This window comes from Rhincodon typus, chromosome 12 (genome assembly GCF_021869965.1).
Source record: "Rhincodon typus isolate 14 chromosome 12, sRhiTyp1.1, whole genome shotgun sequence".
Taxonomy (NCBI): domain Eukaryota; kingdom Metazoa; phylum Chordata; class Chondrichthyes; order Orectolobiformes; family Rhincodontidae; genus Rhincodon; species Rhincodon typus.
In genome coordinates, this window is record NC_063343.1 from 51271342 (window position 1) to 51294781 (window position 23440).

Sequence of the window (23440 nt, forward strand, 5' to 3'; positions counted from 1 at the left end):
AATATTTCCCCTTCCAAACTCTAATCAGGAAAAGAATAGTTTTGTGGGTTACTTGCAATGTGTTGACCAACAAGCTTAAACACTCAGTGCACAATATGCTCAATTTACAAAGTGTACTAATTCAGTAACAACAGCACAAGTGGAAAGGCAAGTGGTAATTTTGGGTTAGTAGAACAAGCCAGAAAAGGTTTTCACAATGTATAAACAGTCACTGAAATTTGAGAAGACTTTGGGTGATTTCATGTGCATTTTATTTAGGCATTTTTTTTTTTCAAAATTGCTTGAAATACACTGACCTAATAGCTTTGACATTTAACAATTAGGAATCAGCATTTAAAGTAGAGAATATACTAGATCAGCCCTACACTCGTTTAATAAAGAAACAAGTGCTAACATCCTTGTCAAAAAGTGAATGCTAACCATTCCTTTCATTGAAAAGGGATTTAAACTCGGCTTCAGTAATTTTCCACCTGTAATGTCCTTTTATAGTATTGATTCTAATAAAATCCATGCTCAGAAGCCTCCGATTCACCATAAAATTCAATTCACTTCCTCAAACTATTTCTTCTACATAAGTTAGCTTGTCCTAACTGCCAAAACACCCTTTAACAGTTTCATGAGTTGGGAGCTTCAAATAAGCAGCCTGTATACCTAGAAACTGTCCTGCAATGATGACAAGCTTTTCCATCTTTTAGAAGAGATAACAGTGTGGAGGTGGAGCAACACAGCAAGCCAGGCAGCGTTAGAGGAGCAGGAAAGCCGATGTTTTGGGTCGGGACCCTTCTTCAGAAATAGGGGAGGGAAAAGGGAGCTGGGAAAGGTAGGTGGGGCGATGATAGGTGAGTGCAGGTAGGGAGTGGTGGGGATTGGTCAGTGAGGTAGGAGGGATGGAAAGGTGGGAGAGATGATGGACAGGTTGTGGCCTAAATGTGGATTTTACCAGTTTCAAAATCTCTCTACCCTTGGCCTCATCCCATGACCAACCCTCCCTCTCATCCCTGCCTCCTTGACCTGATACTACCTGTCCATTTTCTCTCCCACCTCACCGCCCAATCCCCACCATCTGAAGAAGGGTCCAGACCTGCTCCTCTGATGCTGCCTGGCCTACTGTGTTCCTCCAGCTCCACACTGTTGTTGCCGACTCTAGCATCGGCAGTTCTTACTATCTCTTTTATATTTTTTATTCCTTCTGTGGAAGAAGGGGGGCAAAAAAAGGTCCTAACAACAATGCTTGAAGTGAGCCATAAATAAAAGCTTTGTTTTAAATTTAAAAAACCTGTAGTACAATAGTATCTTCCTTGCACCTGAGAATGAATGGCTCCCTACAAGGATCACAGGCTTAGTCTGCCCATAGCAACAACATTCGCGCTACACCTTCCTATACAAGAAAAACCACAACACATGCCAATACCAATTCCCCTAGACTGTTCTCTGCAAGGCAATTCTAATTGGTAGTACTAGTCAACATTTTAGGGACAAAAATTAAAGGCACTATTTGTTTACTCTAAAGTTTGAACATAACATGTAACAACTCTGCAATGCTTAGACTGAAAATGAAGCATAGCCATCAGAACATTTAACTATAGTCTCTTTCAGCTTCCTCCACACAAGTGAAACAGTGATGCAACTCACATTTGTCTGGACCTGAAGCCTTGAATTAGAAACACTACTTGAGCATATTGAGTTTCAGCATATGATGACATCAATTTAAATACTTTCTTTCTGTAAAATCATTAAAATAAAACCTCACTCTTCCACTCTCCTGCTTACAAAATTACAGCTTCTACTTCAAAGACTGTACCAAACCTAAACATTGTGTAAATGCAAGTTTGTAGAGTTTAGGAAAATCCAAGAGTAACAAGATTCCTGTGTCAACCCCTTCCTGCACTGATTTAACTGGGGACAGTATTCCCAACACCAGAAATCAGACGGGTGTATAACTGCCCAAATCTCCCAGCATCTCTCCCACTATCGTACCTGCTCAATTAAGTTCTCCCCATGGTTTGTCAGAGCTGCAGAAATTAAAGGGAAATGGAGTATTATGAAACCATAGCCTCCTCTCAGCTATTGACATGGCAAATAAAAACAGGCATTACATTTGCCAAATCAATATGCATTAGTAGACTGAAAAGAATGACTAAATAAATCTGTGTTTAGTCCACTTCTAGGATCTTTCTGCATCTGACCGCAATTCAATTCTTCAAGCTTGAGGTAGGAGGAAGAAATAAAGTAATGATTGATAGTCGACATGTATAATAATGGAAGTGGACACAGAATCAATAAATTTCCACTTCCCAAATGAATGAGTCATATGCATTTGTATCTTAAGTAATTACAAATTTCACTTAATATTTTAGATTAATTAAGGTTTTAAGTTAAACTGATAATCAAATAAGTGTATATAAAATTCAACATTTGCCTGAACTCTGCATAGTTACATGATGGTTGAATACAAAGAGCTGAATATCATATCTCACTTAGAAAACATTTAGAAATGCAATACTAAAACGATAGCTGCTAGTATTATATTTTAGAATTACATCCCATGCACTACTTCACTGCATGCTGCAGCTCTTCAGGAAGACATCTGGTGAAGATGATCAAAATTGGCTAACTGTTGAGGCACTTAATCTGACAACCATTGTTCCTTTTTGGTGCATGGTGTATTACAGTTCTGGAGGAGGGAAGGTGAAAAGCGTGTATTAAGGTATGTCTTTCAAAATTGGTGGCTCATCAACCAGAACAAGGTCACTGTTGAAATGAGGATTTCAGAATATTTTACAACAGAGCATTCAAAGCATTGCTATTTTGTTGCTTGCATACATAAATATATGAAGCATTAAAAAAGTGATGCAAGTTTACTACTAAGTTTCCAATACAGGGTTTGGGTCATGTTTTAGATATTCTGAGCAATTAGAGATGAGCGACAAATGTTGGTCTGGCCATCAACACCCACATCCTATGAAAGAACAAACATAAAACTCTAGGATAATGCAGCAGTGATCAAAACCCCTCGAGTTAACTTCAAAGTACAAGAACCCAAAAACTGTATCAATCTTCATCCAGATATTTGCATCTGTCACTTGACTCCCCAAACTATTTAACAGATCCAAAACAGTAGTGGTAGAACAGACCAAATATGCATTATTAAAGCATCTTTATTTCACAGCAAGTGAAAATGCCTGAGCAATATTTATAACCAGACAGTATTATTTCAATCAGTATAGCTTGTCCTTGTAATACAAAATAGTTAAGGTACTATGCTTTCCCACATTAGTGGGTTGTCTTACATGAATAAAATGGAGTCTAATCTTTGCAAAACCAAAACATCTATGTCTGTCTTTTTATCTAAGCATTCTCTACCAACAACCTTACAGTTCCTGGCAGACAATCCTATTGTGATGTGCTTGTCGAATATCGAGACAAACTACTGAATTGCTTATTGGTTTATAATTTGTAGAGTCAATTCATTTTAACAACTATGAAAAGCTTTCAAATGCACCTTGCTTTCAGAACCCATCATTTAAAAGTAAGCCGCCTCCTCTCCAATGCTATTTATGGAAAATAGTCCCAAGGTGAGACTATGCTTCCAGCTTCTGTTTCCATGTGCACCATACAATTCAAGAATGCTTCAGAGCGAATACTAAAAGTTGAATAGGTATAATTAAAAAACACCAATTCTAATTCAGTCATTTCTGTATACCAACAATTGTGAGATACAGTGGAAAATCACGAGTGAGTAGACTGGCACAGAGTCAGGTAATGAGTACATAAACATTTCATAACGTAAGCAAAGGTGAAAAAAAATGCATAGAAGTGGAGGGGGTTGGGAAGTGAATTCAGAGCAATCACTGGGGGGGGAAAAAAAATTTTGCAATATGTTCAAAGGAAATGTCCGTTGCAAGGTAAGTTGATTATTTCACAAAAAGACCAAGTACGCCATACCTCATTCAGTATAAGTAGCAGTTTCAGGAATTGTTGGAAGAGGAGTTATATGATGGTAACTGTGAAGTTGCCTGGATGTGCGTCTTGATACAATCCACATGAGTTTTTTGCTAGTAGGTCTGGAGCACCTAGATGATGAATATTCTGCTAAACATTCTGCAACATGATCTCGCCAATAGAACAAATCATGGTCATTTATCTATGGGAAACAAAATACTTGAGTTAGATGTACAGCTACATGTACAGACATACAATGCAACCTCTCTACCAGAGACTTTTAAAATCTACTGATGTTCAGAATAACTCAGTCAAATTCATTTGAAGATATAGAATCAGTGACCTTGCAGGTAATCCTAAATATAATGATAAAAGTGAGTGCTGGGGCAGGGGTCTTGTGTCACAGTTGTAGAGACCTACATCTGGACCAGGAGACCTCGGCACAAGTTCCACCTCCTCCACAGCTATATAACTACATCTCTAGCAGGTTGATTAAATATATCTAAAAAAGGGAGTGTTGACCATGCAATATGCAAATACAAAGAGGCAGTGGAAAAGAAGGCCTAATAGGATTTAAGATTTCAGCTTCCAGATACAAAAAGTGGCATTTTGATGCCTTTAATAGTTAAAATTCGTACCAGACAAAGAGGCAAAGCCAAGATATAAAAACTGTGGATGAAATTTGTGAACTGTAATTCATAACAGAGTGATAGCTACAGACTGTCTGCTTTACACTCCAACAATAACTTGCAATTACATAGCACCTTTGATATATTAAAATATTCCAAGGCTCTTCACAGGAAGACTGTCAAACAAAGTTTTGTTACGGAGATATGAAAAGAGATATTAGAATAGATGCCCAAAAGTTTGGTCCATAAAAAGTAAACCTCAAAGTGAAACTTAGAGGGCAGAGAGAGGGACAGCACAAGAGGGAGTGCCATGAAAGTCACTGGATGAGGGAATTGGAGTTCAAAGCATAGACAGCCAAAGGCACAGTCAATGGTTCAATGACAAAAATTGGATATCCTCACAAGACTAGAATTGGAAGAGTGCTTTTATTTCATTGGATTGGGAGGCTGAAAGAAATTACAGAGGTAGGGAAGGAAGAGACCATGAAGCACTTTCAAAACCAGGTTGAGAATTTTAAAATTGAGGCACTGAGGGCCAGAAGATATTATTAATTTATTATGAAACAGGATGCCCGTTTCCACATTTTGCATTTGGCCCAAGAAGAATTTCAATCCCATCATTTAAACCCACATCGATTTCCCACGTCATTGTTCAACGAAAAGTATTGTTTTCCAAAACATCCTGTTCAACTCTGTTACAGAATGCAGACAAAATGTTTTGAAAATAATTTTGCTATATCCCAAATTCCTCAGCATCATTCATCTTAAAAGAAGTGTGAGTGCTCACAATGGACTTACCTTCTATTTAAATCCTTAGCTCCTTCTAAAGTAATGAGTTATGTCAGCTATTTTATTTTTAACTACAAGGTAAACCTACAGCCTACTGTCAGCTATTTTATGTAACATAGTATCACTTACTTCGGAATGTTGTTGTAGATTCTCTATGGTCTCTGTTAATTCATGCAATTTCTGTGTTTGGACCTCCAGTGCAATGATTGACAGTGCCAATATGGACCCCTGAAAAATATATTTTTAAGTCTTGAAAATCAACATATCATTTTAAAGAAAATTAAAAACCTCTGTGTCTAGACTTACTTTTGTTTTGGAGAATACAAAGCGACAATTACAAGCTTTAAGTTGGGATTCAAGTCGCTCGAGATTCAGCATCATTTTCCTAAAAGTAGAGTTAATGTCAGACAAATTCTATTCTTTGGAATTAGACGGCAGTATCAAAATAATTGCACATTTTTCTACAATCAAGTGAATTCATTTTGTCACATTCAAAAGGACTTTATTAACATTTGATTTAAATTTTAATTTCATTTGCAAAATACTCAACCAACACATAACCTTTGAGCCTCAACAAGGAAGTACGTGACAGCCAAGTCTCTGCAAACTAAGTCATCACAAGAAGTGTTTAATAAAAGCTAACCTGGGGCTGGTCAGGATACATTACTCCCTGGGAAAAGTCTGACCATTCCACAATGGAAATTTTAAAAATACATTAGTCCTCTCCGCAATAGCACTGATAAGAGCAGGAAGAGCAGAACCTGTGTGTAGTGGAAACTGTATTCAAGAGTATTGACTAATCCATGTTGCAGCAATGTTGAGATTTCAACATCTTAAAGAACTTCTGCAATTAAATAAAATAATTCTGGGCAACCTTTTTTCCTTTATACACAGCAGGATATTTTCACAGCAAATCCCTTGTCACCCATAATGTACAGCACTGTTAATTAAGGGCCCAAGCGACTTGCAGAACTCGCTGCACTCCCAGCCTCCAAAAGAATTGTCAATATTGGGCATTGCTATTTTCTACATAAACTCTGGACTGCACTTACAACATATGTACCTCAACTTTAATGAGCAATCCAGGCGACTTTCTTAATGCAATATTTCACTTAAGTGGCAAAGTAATACTTTTAACTTGCATTTCCAGTCCAAGGTAGCGGCAGAGTGGTACGCTTCAGCCGGAGCTTCTCTGCTCCGCCTGTTCTTTCTCTCTTCTCAAACTTCTAACTTTAAACTTACTTGAAGGGGAATGGAGGAGGTGACTCCCAGAACAGAGGCTGTCGCAAGGATTCCTAGTCCAGGCCGGTGCAGGAGGTGAGTCCCATACCGGATGCTAGCAAGTGGAGGTGAGTTCCGGAGGCGAATCCCTGACCGGTGGCTGACGCCAGAGTGGGGGCAAGACCTGGAGGTGAGGTCTTGTGTTTTGAAGCCCGGCATGGTCTGGAGGCTTGGCCTGCTGCAGTCTGAAGGCTAGGGGCTGGCACAGTCTTGGGTGAAAAGGACTGTAACTCGAGTACCTTTTTTGCATAGCCTCAAAATTAGGGACAGCAGATTTAGGACTGAATTGAGGACTAACTTCTTCACCCAAAGGGTTGTGAATCTGTGGAATTCCCTGCCCAGTGGAATAGTTGAGGCTTCCTCATTGGATGTTTTTAAAACTAAGATAAATAATATTTTGAACAGTAGAAGGAATTATGGGTTATGGTGTGAGGGTTGCTAAGTAGAGCTGAGGCCACGAAAAGATCAGCAATAGTCTTATTGAATAGCAGAGCCAGCTCGAAGGGCCAGATAGACTCAGAGTCATGGAGTAATACAGCATGGAAACAGACCCTTCAGCCCAAACTAGTCCACGCTGACCATGGTGCTCACTCAACTAGTTCCAATTGCCCACATTTGGTCCATATCCCTCTAAACCCCTCATGTACCTATCCAATTTTTTTTAAATGTTGCTATTGTACCTGCGTCAACCACTTTCTCTGGCAGCCCATTCCATACACGCACAACTCTCTGCACGAAGAAGTTGCCCCTCAGGTCCTTGTTAAATGTTTCCCCTCTCAATTTAAAATGGCCTACTCCTGCTCCTGGTTCTTATGTTCTTATTCTTATGCTGGACTTTTATTTATTATTCTTTCAATTTTGTACCAAATACTTAAGTATCTTTAACTAGGTATCCTGTACCAAAGATAGCATCATAAGTGACAACATTGCAAACTTTTCACTGCACTCATTCAAGCGCACGTGACAATAAAGCTAATTCTAATTCTAATTCTAATTCCTGCTGCAGAGAACATAATAGATGCTAGGTTGACGGATCTAGCACAAGGTAAATAAGATGACAACACTAGATCAAAATAGCAATGAAGTCACTCATACCTTTCAGTTGAAGAACAATTCAGAATGAGTTTGTGATATAGTCGCAGAAAGTCCAAGGCAGTTGGGCCTCTCACTCTGCAGCGCAACTTTTCCAATATAATATTCTCCATCCTCATCAGATCTGAAACGGTGAATCTACATTGACTGATTCGAATCAGGTCACTGGCAAGTGGAACACTGTGCTCTTCTTCAGTTGCTTTCACAGCAAGGTAAAAGCAGCACAGGCCAACACAGCATAAATGTTTTGGCTGCACCTAGAACCAAACAATATATGTGAATAACCAAGTGCATTTGTTTTAGTACAAAAACCAAAGTTAACACACCAGACAGCAGCAAGGGTGTACTCCCCTTTCATTAGTATGTCATTCAGATGAGACATTAAAGCAAAGCCCCAGTTGTCTGCTCAGGTAGCTATAAAAGATCCCACGACGCTATTTTGAAGAAAAACTGGACTGTGATTCCTGATGTCCTAGCCAATATCTATCCCTTCAATCAATAACACAAACAAATAAATTAGCTGGTCACTCCTCATCATATTGAACTGGTAATGTTATCTCTTTCTCTACATGTGCTGCCAGACCTGCCAAGTTACTCCATTTTCTCTTTTTATTTCAGATCTCCAGCATCCACAGTACAGTTAAATAAATGGTAGTCTTTTTTCTTCCTGTTCAAAAATAAGTCAAACATTGTACAAACACTCAAGTCTCTACAAGTAGGATACTTAACTTCTGAATTTCATTTGTAATGTGTCCCAAGATACAGTGATCATCCATAATTTCCCCAAAACTGTTGCTTACTTTGCGTTAAAAAATCATAGAATCCCTACAGTTTGGAAACAGGCCCTTTGACCCAACAAATCCACACCGATCCTCAGAGCTTCCCACCCAGACCCATCCCCCTAACCTACACATTCCTGAACACTATGGACAATGTAGCAATTCACCTAACCTGGAGCACCTAGAGGAAACCCATGCAGACACAGGGAGAATGTGCAAACTCCACACAGACAGTCACCAGAGAGTGGAATTGAACCCAGCTCCCTGGTGCTGTGAGGCAGCAGTGCGAACCACTGAGCCACCGTGCCACCCAAATGTTTTGGACCCCCACAATAACAGACTTATATGGAATGTAAGAAAAAAGGGAGGCATCTTAATATAGTCCAGAATAATAATCAATACTCCAATTGTCTGTAAATCACCAATAGGCCCATATTTTTAGTAATGTTTTTAACATCTGGGAAGTCTTGCATATTGTAATATCAGCTGTGTTAAAGATCTTGTGCAATAGCTGAATCACATGCAGTTGGGTCAAGCATTTCCAAAATACTGGACTTATCTCCAAAACAAATGCACATTTTGTCATTAATGTATTCATCAGTATCAAGTTAAATTGAATCGACCCACAATCTACAATTTAGTTTTAGCTGCAGACGTTACTCGTAATGTCAAAGGAATGGACATTCACTGTTCCCAAGACAGTTGCCACCAGCTCAAACTGAACTCTAATTCTCTGTTTCTGAACTGCATTATTGAGAGCAGGAATTTAATAAGAAACAATACATTGGATCTGTAAAGCTAATGAGGCAAGCTATTTTTCATGCATTAATATGTGAAGAAGGATTAATAATCCTGTCGGACTAGTCATAGAATGTTTTCCTCATACGAGGTAAAATAATACATCTTAATTGCCTTACCTTCATCAATCCTAGGAATCTATCAAGCAAACTGACAGCTAGGACAAATGCATCAGTTCTAAAGCCAAAGAACTGGGACAGACTAAGGAGATCCTTGACTTCATACTCTCTCAGTCGCACAGTCGTCCGAATTCCACTCTCAGGTGCTGATTCGATGACCTTCAAACCACTTATCCTTGGCTGATATTTTGGTTCCTGTTCTAGATGTACATTTAGCTGGTTCACAAGTGCCAGGATTTCACTGCTTCCTCCTTGATTTTCAATTCCAATCATCTGAAACAAAAGGGAAGGAAAGGCTTGATATGTTGTCACTCAATAGCTCTGAATCTCCAAGTGAACACAACAGTTTTAATGTGACAAGCAATGAGTTGCAATTCCAAGCCAAAATGAGACCGGATGTACAAGAATTTGTCCTTTCTTCTTGACAACTTGGCTCATCTTAAAATTTAACTATAGGATAGTTTAATGTTGACCTGTTTTTCAAAAACAGAATACCTCTTAGAGGTAATTTCTTTCTGTTGCACAAACTGCCATTCATCGGCTTGAAATTGTCCACAAAGATGCGGACTGATATGTCAGACTTTTTATTGACTGACTTATCCCATCTGAATTCTTCATGTTTGGAGGTTTGTCTGTTCTTAGTACTGTTAGCTCTTGCGTGATTAAATCCTAAAATCAGAACAACAAACTCTATTTGTAGAAGTGACTTCCATCGTGAAATTGTGTTTAAATGTTCAACCCCAGCCCTCACCCTGGAGCTTCACAATGTTGTATAAGGGGTTAAGCCTAACTATAATATGGAAATAAGACAGTATATATATATCACCGGAAGTGACGCAATGTCATGTGATCTTGCTGTTCCTAGCAAGATTAATCAACGGTAAGGTGTTCCTTTAATGCTAAAAAAAATGTTTTCCCTACCTCAGCAGACTCTAAATGTTTCTTAGCAATACAGTGATACCAAGAACATTATACACAGTAGAAATCCATTATGCCAAAGACAGTTATATTCCTATCGTAAATCTTTTCCCCGACCCTACATTCCAACTTTATGACCCAAATGATGTCAAGTGCTGCAGGGACATTTTGCCAGCAATCCAACTGACTGCAGACACGAATGTGTGTCTTAAAAGCAAAAGAGTTTCAGCAGGCAAATAAAGTTCCTCTCCTCTTCATATTACAGGTGGTTAAAGAAACTACTCTCTCAATGCAGGACAAAGAATTTAGGCGATGATGAATGTCTAGGCAGCTACTGAAGGCATAGCATCATGACAGAAGGCCAGTGCTAAGCAGTGACACAAATACACTGCATATTCAGATAGGTTGTGTTGGTAAGGTTAGTTTATGTATATTCTATGTCACACACACTTGCGCAACCAGCTTTTTAAATCTGCCAGGACAGAATGGATCAGACTGAATATTGCACAAGGCTGCTGTACAGACTGAAATTTCTGCTATGCGCACTAACTCCCCCCTCAGCTCTAAGGTTCACCAATCGCCAGTTCAGGGTGACCTCACCTCCCGTAAAGACGGGGGCTGACACCCGGCCAAGGCTTCAGCGCTCTGCACTCTTGAATAAAACATGTTCGAACTTGTCCCGTTGCCATCTGCAAACCGGAGCATCAACCGTTCGCTTGCCAGGCCCCACTGCTTCCATCAGACAAAGTGATAGTCGCTAGCAGGATCAGCGGACAACGGACCGCTCATCACTGGCACTGGGAGTTTCACTGAGATTCAAATGTAATCAGCAATTATATTGTAACCCAGGGAAACTGCAGCGCTGTGCAAAACACACAGCAAACGGAACCTCCACACCACTCAAAACTACACATGATAACGCTTAGGCATAATGCGATCGTAAACGTATAAAATAACCGAAATAATACGAACGTGTAATAGGCAAAAATCTACTTCTCACACACGCACAAAAACAGAATATACTGGAGAAACTCAATAAGTCTGACACCATCTGTAGAGAGACACAATGTTTGAAGACCCTTCTTTAGAACTCTCCTCCTATCTCACTGTTTCTCGCCTGAATATTGACATTTAGTACATTAGACAAACTTTAATCAATTTATTCTTTGTTTAAATCCATCGTTAAAAGACTAAATTACCTTCCTTCCTTCCTTTTCTCAGTTCTCCAACTCTTCACAGATCCCGGCATAATCGTCTTCTTTTAAAGGCACTCTCATATCCCGCCCGCCTGCCAAATCAATTGCTCTGCGTTGCTCGGCTCACGCTTATTTCATTTCCCATTTGTCAGTACCCGAATCCATCAAATCGCCTTTTACCTCTTCCTGTCTATTTTCAGTTCTGCAAGGCTGCGTCGGAGTGTAAAAAAAAACAAAAACTAAACGACAGCCCGGACGAAGCGTTCAAATTAAACCTCATGGATGGCGACCAGTAGTGAGATTTAATCTCAGTTTTGATACAGCATAAAAGGTTTATTTTCTGCGCAATGATTTAACTGCCTTGCTCCGTTAAAGTTCAGAGTTTTGACAGCAATAACTTCCTATTTCAAAAAAAACCTGTTCTCGCACACTTTGGTTTCAACTGGCTCAATCTTTTGTAGAATTTTTTTTTCTTTTAAAAATTATTACTTTTATACCTGCTCTGTAATAATATACATCAGGTTCCTTTGTAAAACTGAGTCAAATATTTATAAAGCACACGTCTGATTAATGTTCTACTTCTATTAGGAATATTTAGTTCAAGTAAAAATAAAATACTGCAGATGTTGGAAATATGAAATAAAAGCAAAATGGTCGAGAAACTAAACAGGTCTGGCAGCATCTGTGGAGAGAGAAACAAAGTTCTGAACAGAGTTCCAAAGAAGAGTCACCAAACTGGAAACTTTAACTCTGGATTTCTCTCCATAGATGCTGCCAGACTTCTGCTGGGTTTTTCCAGCAATTTCTATTTTTGTTTCAGATTACCAGCATCTGCAGTTCTTTGTTTAATTTTAGTGAGAAACAAAGTCAATGATTTGATCCCTACATAGAGTCATTGCGTTGTACAGCACAGAAGCAGGCCCTTAGTCCAACTCGTCTATGCCGACCAAATATCCTAAACTAATCTAGACCCATTTGCTACCATTTGGCCCATATCCCTCTAAATACTTCCTATTCATCCAGATGCCTTTTAAGTGTTGTAATTTTATACCCTCTACCACTTCCTCTGGGAGCTCATTCCATACATGCACCACCTTCTGCATGAAAATGTTGCCCCTTTAAAGTTCCTTTAAATTTTTCCCCTCTCATCTTACACCTCTGCTGTCTGCCTTGGGGAAAAGATCTTAACTATTCATCCTAGCCATACCCCTCATGATTCCATAAACCTCTATAAGTTGCTCCTCAGTCTCTGATGCTCCAGGGAACATATCCCCACATATTCAGTCTCTCCCTATAGCTCAAACTCTCAAACCTTGGCAACATCCTTGAAAGTCTTTTCTGAACCCTTTCAAATTTAACAACATCTTTCCTATAGCAGGGAGACCAGAATCGAATGCTGTATTCCAAAAGTGACCTAACTAATGTCCTGTATAACTGCTACATGACATCCCAACTCCTATACTCCTGACTCTTTGTCAGAATTGAGAACTTCAAACTCTTCCGAAGAGTCATATAAAACTGGAAACATTAACTCTGTTTCTCTTGGCATATGTGCTGACAGATCTGCTGAATTTCTCCAGCACTTTCTGTTTGTATTTTATATTTAGAGCAATGCTGCCCTTCTTTGAATCTGGTCTTAGCTCTTATCACCGCAATATTATTTTAAACTGCATGCAATTCACCAATTTTAATTGCATTCATTCATAAGCATGCTCTGTTACCCTAATTTACACTATTTCCTCTTATGATGAGCCTATCTAAGACTTTACTATTTCCTGCTCTACTACTCTCTCAATGTACTTGGTAGCCGTATCTTTTATTACCTCCTGTTTCACAGATCCTCACCGAATTAGTTTAAACTATCCCCCATAGTATCACACCCGAAGGAAATAGATCCTGGCTCTGTTTAGGTGTAAACTATCTGTCTCATAGAGTTCTACCTCCTCCAGAACTGATCCCAATATTGCAAGAATTCACAATCCTTCCTTCACCGTAAATTCTCCAGCCATGCATTCATTGGCTGTATCTCCTAATTCATTACTAAATTGCATGTAATACCAGGAGTAATCTGAAGATTACTACTTTTGCAATGTTAATTGCTAATTTTCTACCTAATTCCTAAAATCTGACTGCAGGTGTTCTGAAAGAGAGGGAAGATACTGTTTTGAATAGGAGAACCTTGCAGTACATGATGTCCCATCGCTGTCAAGGACAGAATCTATTTGGCTAGAGTGAAGGAATAAATAATATGCAATTACATTGTGGTGTGTAGCCTATCAGTGTTAACTCATGGGAATGATGCAGAGAGCAAATTTGTAACAAAATTACAGAAAAGTGCGAGAATTATTGGATTATAATGGAGTCTTTAATTATCTGACTATAAACAGGGGTAGTAATAGTGGGAAGTGCAGAGAGGAAATGATTTCCTAGAATGTCCTTGAAAAGTCCTTGAAATACCAGGACATCTGGGATGTTCGGCAGTGGAACTTGGGAGCAAATGCGGCAGAGGCAGAAGAATTGGGAGTAGGGGATCACATTCTTGCAGGAAGGTGGGTGAAAGGAGGTGAAGATGACCTATATTTTAAGGACCGCAACTTCACCCCTTCAGTGGTCGAAAATGCTCTCGACCGCATCTCTTGCATTTCCCGCACCTCTGCCCTCATATCCCCTACCCGCAACAAAAACAAAGACAGAAACCCCCTTGTCCTCACGTGTCATCCCACTAACCTCCGGATTCAACATATCATTCTCCGCCACTTCCGCCATTTGCAATCTGACCCCACAACAAAAGATATATTTCCCTCCCCACAATGTGGTCTATTGCATCCGCTGCTCCTGATGTGGCCTCCTCTACATCGGTGAGACCAAGCGGAGGCTTGGAGACCGCTTTGTAGGGCACCTGCGTTCAGTTCACAACAAATGACACCACCTTCCAGTCGCGAACCATTTCAACTTCCCCTCCTACCACCTGGGTGACATGTCCATCCTGGGCCTCCTCCAGTGTCACAGTAACGCCACCCGGAAACTGGAGGAGCAGCACCTCCTCCATCCCCGCCTCCTTGACCTGTCCGTCTTCTCCCCCACCTATCCGCCCCTTCCACCTCACTGACCAATCCCCACCACTCCCTACTTATCACCATCCCACCTACCTTCCCCAGCCCCACCCCTTCTCTCTCTATTTATTTCAGAGCTCCCTTCCACCTCCCCCATTTCTGAAGAAGGGTCCCGACCGGAAACATTAGCTTTCTTGCTCTTCTGATGCTGCCTGGCCTGCTGTGTTCCTCCAGCTCCACACTATGTTATCTCTGACTCCAGCATCGGCAGTTCTTACTATCTCTGCTGCAAATGTAAGATGCGTAAATTATACAGCATCTGATTATAGAAGATAGACAGATTCACATTTTGGTCCTATTTCCTATCTGGAGTCTTTATTAATACATCTGAGAAAAAGACATAGCCACCTGAAATATTTTTCTTCTACAGATGCTTGTAAACCTGTTATACATTATGTTTCAGCATTTGCAGCACTCTGTGAAGTCACTTGACTAAGATTCTAGCCAGATCATTAATAAAATGTTGCCTGCCCAATTATCATAATGATCTACCTGATTCATTATTGTCCTTTAAAGAAGGAAATACACCATTTTAGATGGTGTGACCTGTATGTAACTGCAGACCCACAATGACATGGTTGACTCTTATCTGCCCTGTGAAATGAGCTAGCAAATCACTCATTTCAAGGAAAATTAGGAAGGGGCAACAAGTGCAGGCTTTACCAGTGATGCTGACATCCCATAGAAAGAATTAAGATGAAAACGTATGGGGATGCTGAAACAGGGAGACCTAGGTGTATACATGCTTAAATCAGTGAAGGTGACAGCACAGGTTGAGGGAACAGTTAATGAAGCATAGGGCATCCCTGACCTTTATCTCAGGATCACAGAGCACAAATGTAAGGAAATTATTTTAAATCTTTACAAAACAATGGTTTTTCCTCAACTGAAGTATTATGTCCAGGCCTGGGCACCATAGTTTGGGCAGTGTGTGAAAGCATTAGTGAGGCTGTAGAGGAGAATCACGAGAATGGTTCCAGGGATGAGGAACTTCAGTTTCATCGAAAGATTTTTACTTTGGAGAAATGATCATTGCAAGGAAATTTAATCAGGGTATTTAAAATCATGAGGGGCCATGCTAGAATAGATAAGAAAAACCATGCCCAGTTGTGGAAAGATCAAGAACCAAAGGAGACAGACTTAACATAAATGATAAAATATTCGGTATTGATATTGATATGGAAATTGACATTTGGAGAAACATTTGCACACAGTGAATAGTTAGGATCTGGAATGCCCTGGCAAGAGTCCAATAGAGGCAGAGTTAATTGAGTTGTTCAAAAGAAAATTGGATCATTATCTGAAAAGGAAACATTTGCCAGGCCCAGGGGAAAAGACAAGGGAGTGGCAGTAGGTGAATTGCTCCTTCAGAGGGCCAGCACAAATTGCTTCCCTCTATGCTGTAGCTATTCTATGATGCTACTGTTCCTCAATTTTCACACATCCAAGGCCCAAAAAGAAAACACTTTTTATTATGTTGCAGAGTATACATCAAATTTTCCATTGAATAAACCTCGGGGGATATAAACCAAATGGAAAGTAATACCGTTATAGCAGAGGTGAAAAGCTGAGTTGTAATGAATTTGGGATACTTGAAATGGAATGCCCATCATTTCATTAACCAAAATAAGGCCAGATGTTACTTTGTCTGCCCATCCAATGATGACAATGGCCACACGAACAACAGTCATCGATATCTGCCAGCTGCACAGACACATCAGTGCAAGCAAACAATGTGAACAAATTTAATGCCACTGCTGGCTGGCTTTAAATCTCAACTGTTTAAATCCTTTGCAGTGAATGCAATGCCTTTAAATGAGCTACTATTTAACTAATCAGTGGGTGTACAAAAAGTCTCAGTGCTTTGCTGTAAGCACAGCATTTCCAAAAAATCAGGAAGAAATTATTCTCAAGGATTTTGATATTGAGAAGACAGCAGACACTCATATACATGAATTGGGTCAAGGGATTTAGCCTTTGAAATTACACACCACCTTATTAGCTTAATGAAAGAAATTTTTGAATGTTATTTAAACAAAGCTTTTAGCCTATTTACCTTACAAGATAATTTCAAGCTCTTATCTTTCTTATTTCTAGACATGACCTATTTCAACATATTCCTTCAATTTTGTAATTGTTGCTGTGCCCTAAATGGGCAGTGCTTATAATTCATTTGTTTAATTAGTCAAACAGGTGATTTAGCGTTGGGTTTTAGAGAAACAAAACAAAAAGTGTCTTTTTTTTTGAAGAGGTGGGCACCGGATGGTTTGGGTGCATTATTTCCCGTCCAACACTATTTGATTTCTTTTCCTCCATGGTTTTCCCCATCTTTTGCTTTTGGTATTGCTACACTGCCCCTGATAGGTGGTGTTTTTTAATTGGGTGAATTAATCCAGATGACACTAAAATTGAAGATGTAGTGGACAGTGAAGAAGGTTACCTCAGAGTACAACAGGATCTTGACCATATGAGTCAATGGGCTGAGGAGTGGCAGATGAGTTTAATTTAGATAAATGTGAGGTGCTGCATTTTGGAAAGGCAAATCAAAGCAGGACTTATACACATAATGGTAAGGTCCTGGGGAGTGTTGCTGAACAAAGAAACCTTGGAGTGCAGGTTCATAGTTCCTTAAAACTGGAGTCACAAGTAGATAGGATAGCGAAGAAGGCGTTTGGTATGCTTGCCTTTATTGGTCAGTGCATTGAGTATAGGAGGTGGAAGGTCATGTTGCAGCTGTACAGGACATTGGCTTGGCCACTTTTGAAGCATTGCATGCAATTCTGGTCTCCCTTCTTTAGGAAGGATACTGTGAAACTTGAAAGGGTTCAGAAAAAATTTACGAGGATGTTGCCAGGGTTGGAGGGTTTGAGCTATAGGGAGCTGAGGGGTGACCTTATAGAGGTTTATAAAATTGTGATGGGGATGGATAAGGTAAATTTGCAAGGGGACTCCAAAACTAGAGGGCATAGGCTTAAGGTGAGAGGGGAAAGATATAATAGGGACTTAAGGGGCAACTTTTTCATGCAGAGGGTGGTGTGTGTATGGAATAAGCTTCCAGATGAAGTGGTCAAGGCTGGCACAATTACAACATTTAAAAGACATCTGCGTGGGTATATGAATAGGAAGGGTTTAGAGGGCTATGGGCCAAATGCGGCAAGACTTATCTAGGATATTTGGTCAATAAGGATAAGTTGGACTGAAGGGTCTGTTTCCGTGCTGTATATCTCTATGACTCTAATAAATTGGTAGTTCATTATTAAAATTTTTAAAAAGCTGGATTTTCTGGCCCTTGCAATTTAGTGACTGAGTGCTATGTTAATTTGGTGGTGAGTTCTTAAAAAAGAAAATCTGAGTTTTTTTACAGTAAGGTATTGGCTTCTGGATGGGGAGAGAATTCAGAATGGAAGAGCAGAAACTGGAACTTGTGCTGAACTCTAATTTAACAAAAAACAGTTTTACATCCTGGAATGTCTTCAGCTGCCTCATTCAGTACATGGGCACATGTTCGATAAACATTCATCGGAACAGTACATTCAACCAGTTGTTACATTTTTCAGTGCCCTTTCCCATTCTACTTATAATAGTCACTTGTCTCAATTGACTAGCACCTTCAAGGTAAATATTTGACTTTAATATCCACTTTTGATTGTCATCTTTGGGACTGATGGCCTCATTATTGATCATTAGAACTGAGCTGTTCTTTATCAGACAAACTATCAATTGCTGCAGTCTGATCCTCATAGCTAAGCAACATCTTGTTATAATAACTACCCAGAGTTCTTCATTACTTACTATGTTCTTTAGAATCTGCAAATTTGTAATCCATACCAAACAACCTCAAATAGTAAATCTGAAAATTTCGTATTAATGCTGTATAGTTATCATTTTTCTATCTTTTCCAATCATCATTCCCAATCTTCTCTGCTCTTTAACCACCTCACTTTTAGAATAACATATGTCTTCTGATTGAAACTGGTCTTCAGTGACCTTACAATATGCCTTAAACTTCGCTGAATTCTTTCTGAGACTTTGGCTTTAACAAAACTTTTCTGCCCGTATACAGGGAGTCAAACGATAAAAAAGCAGTGTTAATTGTAGTCCCTTCCCAACCTGATCAATAAACTCTGGTTCAGTAAAAATTGGCATCTTAAGTTATTATTAGCACTTTTACAATCAAAGCTCCTGTGGTTTCATATTTGGATTTGGCCTATTTTGCAAAGGATATAATCCCATTTATTATACGCTGTGTGGAATTAGCACATTCTCCCCGTGTCTGCATAGGTTTCCCTCAGGTGCTCCCGTTTCCTCCCACAGTCCAAAGAAGTGAAGGCTAGGTGGATTGGCCATGGGAAATGCAGGTTTTCAGAGACAGAGTAGGTGGGTTGGGTCTGGGTGGGATGCTGTGTGAAGGATGAGTGTGGACTTGATGGGCCAAATTACCTGCTTCCATACTGTAGGAATTCTATGATTCTATGTTTGTGGCCTCTTTAAAGTTTCCAGTGTTTCAATTTATGAATGACCAGCAGCATAGCTCCTTGCCTTAAAAAGATAAAACAGTTGTTTATTACACAGTTATTGCTGAAAGTTATTTAAGTAAGAAGTGATAATTATTATCTAAAATACAGAAACAAAGATTTAAAGTAAGCACAGATAAAACTAATACAAGAAAATGAAATCAAACTCTAAAGATCTGGTTTGCTTGATGATTCTCTTTCTGAAGTGAACAGTTCAAAACTTTAATTCAGAATTCAGCACCCCTATTGATGTCATTGTTGAACATTTCGAGGCTTCCCCTTAGACAGTTTGACCAAAACAGGTTCTAGGAGCGAATCTTCTTTGTTTGAGGGGACTTCTAATTGAGATATAAAATATGCTAAAGTGGATTGACAAAGTAGACTTAGAAAGAAAGTTTCCTTATGTGGGGCAATCGAGAATGAAAGGTCATAGTTTTTGGCAAAAGGGTAGCAAATTTAAAACAGAGATGAGGAGAAATTGCCATTCTCATAGGACCATGAATCTGTGGAATTCACTATCCGAGAGTACAGTGGATGCTGGGGCGTTGAGTAAATTTAAAGAGGAGATAGGCATTTTTAAAAAATTATTAATGGGTTGAAGGGTTATGGGGAGCAGGCAGAAAAGTAGAGTTGAGGCTGAAATGAGATCAGCCATGATCAACCATGATCCTATTAAATGGCAGAGCAGGCTCAAGCCGCTGATTGCCTACTCCTGCTCCTAGATCTTATGTTCTTATGTTTCACTTTTACAGCATGGCAGGTTGTGGCTCTTGGTAGCTTGGTTCAGTACGGCATTCCTACATACATTCCTCTGTCTCTCTGGGAAGCAGTCACATCTTCAAAATGTTTCTCTCATGCTGTCTGCACAAAAGAGTTGGTTACAGCTAGACTTTTGTACAGTTCAAAATTTAAAAAGGGCTTTTATTTCAAAACTGTCAAAACACACTTCCTATTGGGCACTGGGTTAGCCTAGGCCTGGGCACAAACCCCAGCTTTTATTCAATGTAGTTAACTTTCTAACTGTCTCAGTCATTAGATTGGATTGTTCATTCTGTCAGGCTTTTGGTGACATGGGAAGTGTAATTCACACCTCCAGAAAACCCATGTCAAGCCATTCAGATGGACAAAGCTGTCCATTCTGCTGAAATGAAGTAAAGATGTGGAGCAGATATAGGTAATAGGGATGACTTCGAATTGATTTGTTAAGCCATGAAGGAAAACAGAGGAAACAAAATTTATTGTATGAGAAACAAAAGATTATAGGGAAGTAACTCAGGTTTTTAAAACAATAAACAGAATCAATAATGTTGATCTATTTAAAGCAAAACAAGAACAGAATTTGTGGGTACACTTATAAAAAGAGATAACATTGAAATATATTCCAGTCAGACATTGCAGCACATAGTTAACTTTAAAAGCTTAAGTTATTACAACATGATAAATGTAGAAAGCAATCAAAGTGTCTAAACCGATTCATTCCAGTGAGACAATTGACAAACCACATCACAAAGTAAATGTTTGGGTTGATTAGTAAATTGGAACATGAAAACACCACCAAAGTTTCCCTTCAAATAACACACCATCCTGATCTAGACATAAATCCTGATCTAGATATAAATTGTTCAAGATCCTGGAACCACTTACCCAATAGCACCTTCACCACATACTGTGCACAGGTCAAGCAGATGACTCATCCCAACCTTTTCAAGGACAATTAGAAATCTGCAATAAGTGCAGATGTGCCCACAATTCCTTGAATTAATAAAAAAAAGAGATAAGAATTGATAACAAACTATTTTGGGAGCCTTCCATCTCATAAGATCTTGCTTTTCATGTAGCGTTTGAGTGAACCCTGATTTAAATATTATCTGTCATGGCTCAGAAACTTCACTTGGCATAGCAGGAGGAAGACAGTGGATTCAGGGGCCTCTACTTTCCCTGAGCCCACTTCTTGGCCAGCTGAGCTTTACATTTTTGCTCACCTCTTCCAATGACCTTTTGAACAGTCAGCCTGCAAAAGTCATGGATGTTAGTGGCTGTCTCCCAGTTGCCAGAGTAACTATCCACAATTTTCATAGCTCAGTTGCCAGTGTCCTTGTAGTTTAGACACACAAAATCACATGTCACAGTGGCCAATTCACCATACAGGAATGCTCTGAATATGATATATAGCTGTCATCCATACAATGTATATGGCTAAGCCAGCACGAGTATCATTGGTTTGGCAATGAGTACCTGGAAGAGGGCAGCAGAGTGGTGACACTGATTGACTGACTTGGGGAAGATCTGCAGCAGTACAGTCACTGCTTCTAGAAAGTGGTTTGAGGAGGTGCTGTTGTCAAGTGACAGTGCAGGAATTCCCTGTGGTTGTCTCCCTCTCTAACATGTATACCATTTTGGATACTGTTTGGGGTTGGGTGGGGTGACCTATCTGGGGGTAACAGCAGCAGCAGCCAGACTAGTGGCACCATGGCTGGCTCTGTTCTTAAGAGGGGAAGGACAAAGAGCACTAGAGCAGTAGTTATAGGGGACTCTTTAGTTAGGGGTACAGATAGGCACTTCTGTGGATGTAAAAGAGACTCCAGGATGGTATGTTGCCTCCCTGGTGCCAGGGTCCAGGATGTGTCTGAATGAGCAGAAAGCATTCTGAAGGGAGAGCGTGAACAGTCAGAGGTTGTGGCACATATTGGTACTAATGACATAGGTAGCATGAGTTACGAGGGCTAGCAGCAGTAGTTCAAGGAGTTAGATGGAAAGTTAAGGAGCAGAACCCTCCAAGGTTGTAATCTCAGGATTGCTCCCTGTGCCACATGCCAGTGAGGCTAGAAATAGGAGGATAGTACAGCTCAACACATGGCTAAACAGATGGTGTAGGAGGGAGGGTTTCAGATATCTGGACCATTGGAATCTCTTCCGGGGCAGATGGGATCTGTACAAGAAGGACAGATTGCATCTAACCTGGAGGGAATCAAATGTTCTAGCTGAGAGATTTGCTGGTATCACTCGGGAGGATTTAAACTAGCGTGGCAGGGAGTTGGGAACCAAAGCAAAGGTGAATTTACTGAAAGGGAACTGGAGAGAAGGGCCAGTAAGACTCAGAGGAAGAGCAGGCAGGGAGTGGTTACTGATCAAAGCGGGTCTGGTGGACTGAAGTGCATCTGTTTCAATGCGAGAAGTGTAACAGGTAAGGCAGATGAACTTACAGCTTGGACTGGTACTTGGAACTATGATGTTATTGCTATTACAAAGACTTCTTTAAGGGAAGGACAGGATTGGCAGCTTAACGTTCTAGGATACAGATGGTTCAGGCGGGATAGAGGGGGATGTAAAAGGGGTGGGGGAGTTGCACTACTTGTTAAGCAGAATATCATAGCTGTACTGCGGAAGGACTCCTCAGATGGCTCATACACAGCGAGGCAATATGGGTAGAGCTCAGGAACAGGAAGGGTGTAATCACAATGTTTAATACATTGGAGCGGATGAGCACTGGCTGAAACGTTCTACTCCACCACCATCTTGGAATACTACTGTCCACCACGCAGAATTTGGGTGGAAGTTTGTATTCCAACTGAAAATACTGAGCTCAGGAAGATTTAAAAAGTCTGGAAGACTCTCCAAACTTGGACTAAAACATAACATTTGACTGCATAACCCCCGAAGCTGTTCTGGGATTAGAAGTTACTTGCCTGGAATTGTAAAACATGCAATTGGGAGCTAAGATAACGATGTGCGGAGCTGGATTAACACAGTAGGCCAAGCAGCATCAGAGGAGCAGGAAGGCTGACGTTTCAGGCCTAGACCCTTCTTCAGAAATGGGGGAGGGGAAAGGGGTTCTGAAATAAATAGGGAGAGAGGGGGAGATGAAACAGACAGGTCAAAGAGGCGGGGATGGAGCCAGTAAAGGTGAGGGTAGGTGGGGAGTTAGGGAGGGGATAGGTCAGTCCAGGGAGGACGGAATGGTCAAGGGGGCGGGATGAGGTTAGTAGGTAGGAGACGGGGGGTGGGGCTTGAGGTGGGAGGAAGGACAGGTGAGGGAGGGGAGATTTTGAAGCTTGTGAAGTCCACATTGATACCATTGGGCTGCAGAGTTCCCAAGCGAAATATGAGGTGCTGTTCCTGCAGCCTTCGGGAATTAAACGATAACGAAAAATTGAAATATAAGTGCGTACAGTTCTCCCACAGCAGTAACCTCCGAGCTCACGAAATGGGTTGTATTGTGGAGCGGCTGTGTTCTCGCCGTGATAGTCAGCACGTAACCGCTTACATGAGG

At 40.3% G+C, this 23440-nt stretch overlaps 1 protein-coding gene across 1 annotated transcript; it reads right to left on the reverse strand.

The window, feature by feature from the left end:
* Positions 1-237: 237 nt before the first annotated feature.
* Positions 238-23400, reverse strand: ccng1 (cyclin G1). Its single transcript, XM_048603988.1, has 10 exons — positions 23340-23400; positions 20815-20922; positions 19097-19195; positions 11547-11753; positions 9430-9702; positions 7737-7990; positions 5667-5745; positions 5490-5588; positions 3946-4144; positions 238-2674 (listed from the first exon to the last, which is right to left on the reverse strand). Exons 5-9 carry the CDS (start codon positions 9700-9702, stop codon positions 3947-3949), a joined length of 903 nt encoding a protein of 300 aa, XP_048459945.1. The 5' UTR covers positions 11547-11753; positions 19097-19195; positions 20815-20922; positions 23340-23400; the 3' UTR covers positions 238-2674; position 3946.
* Positions 23401-23440: the final 40 nt, after the last annotated feature.

What these genes read in the sequence shown, in the direction of transcription:
- ccng1 (XM_048603988.1), bottom strand. Translation starts at nt 9,702, where the DNA reads ATGATTGGAATTGAAAATCAAGGAGGAAGCAGTGAAATCCTGGCACTT. An exon ending in AATTGTTCTTCAACTGAAAG is followed by an intron (nt 5,746 to 7,736) that starts GTATGAGTGACT and finishes CTCTACTTTTAG; the next exon opens with GAAAATGATGCTGAATCTCG. An exon ending in ATCTACAACAACATTCCGAA is followed by an intron (nt 4,145 to 5,489) that starts GTAAGTGATACT and finishes TGTTTCCCATAG; the next exon opens with ATAAATGACCATGATTTGTT.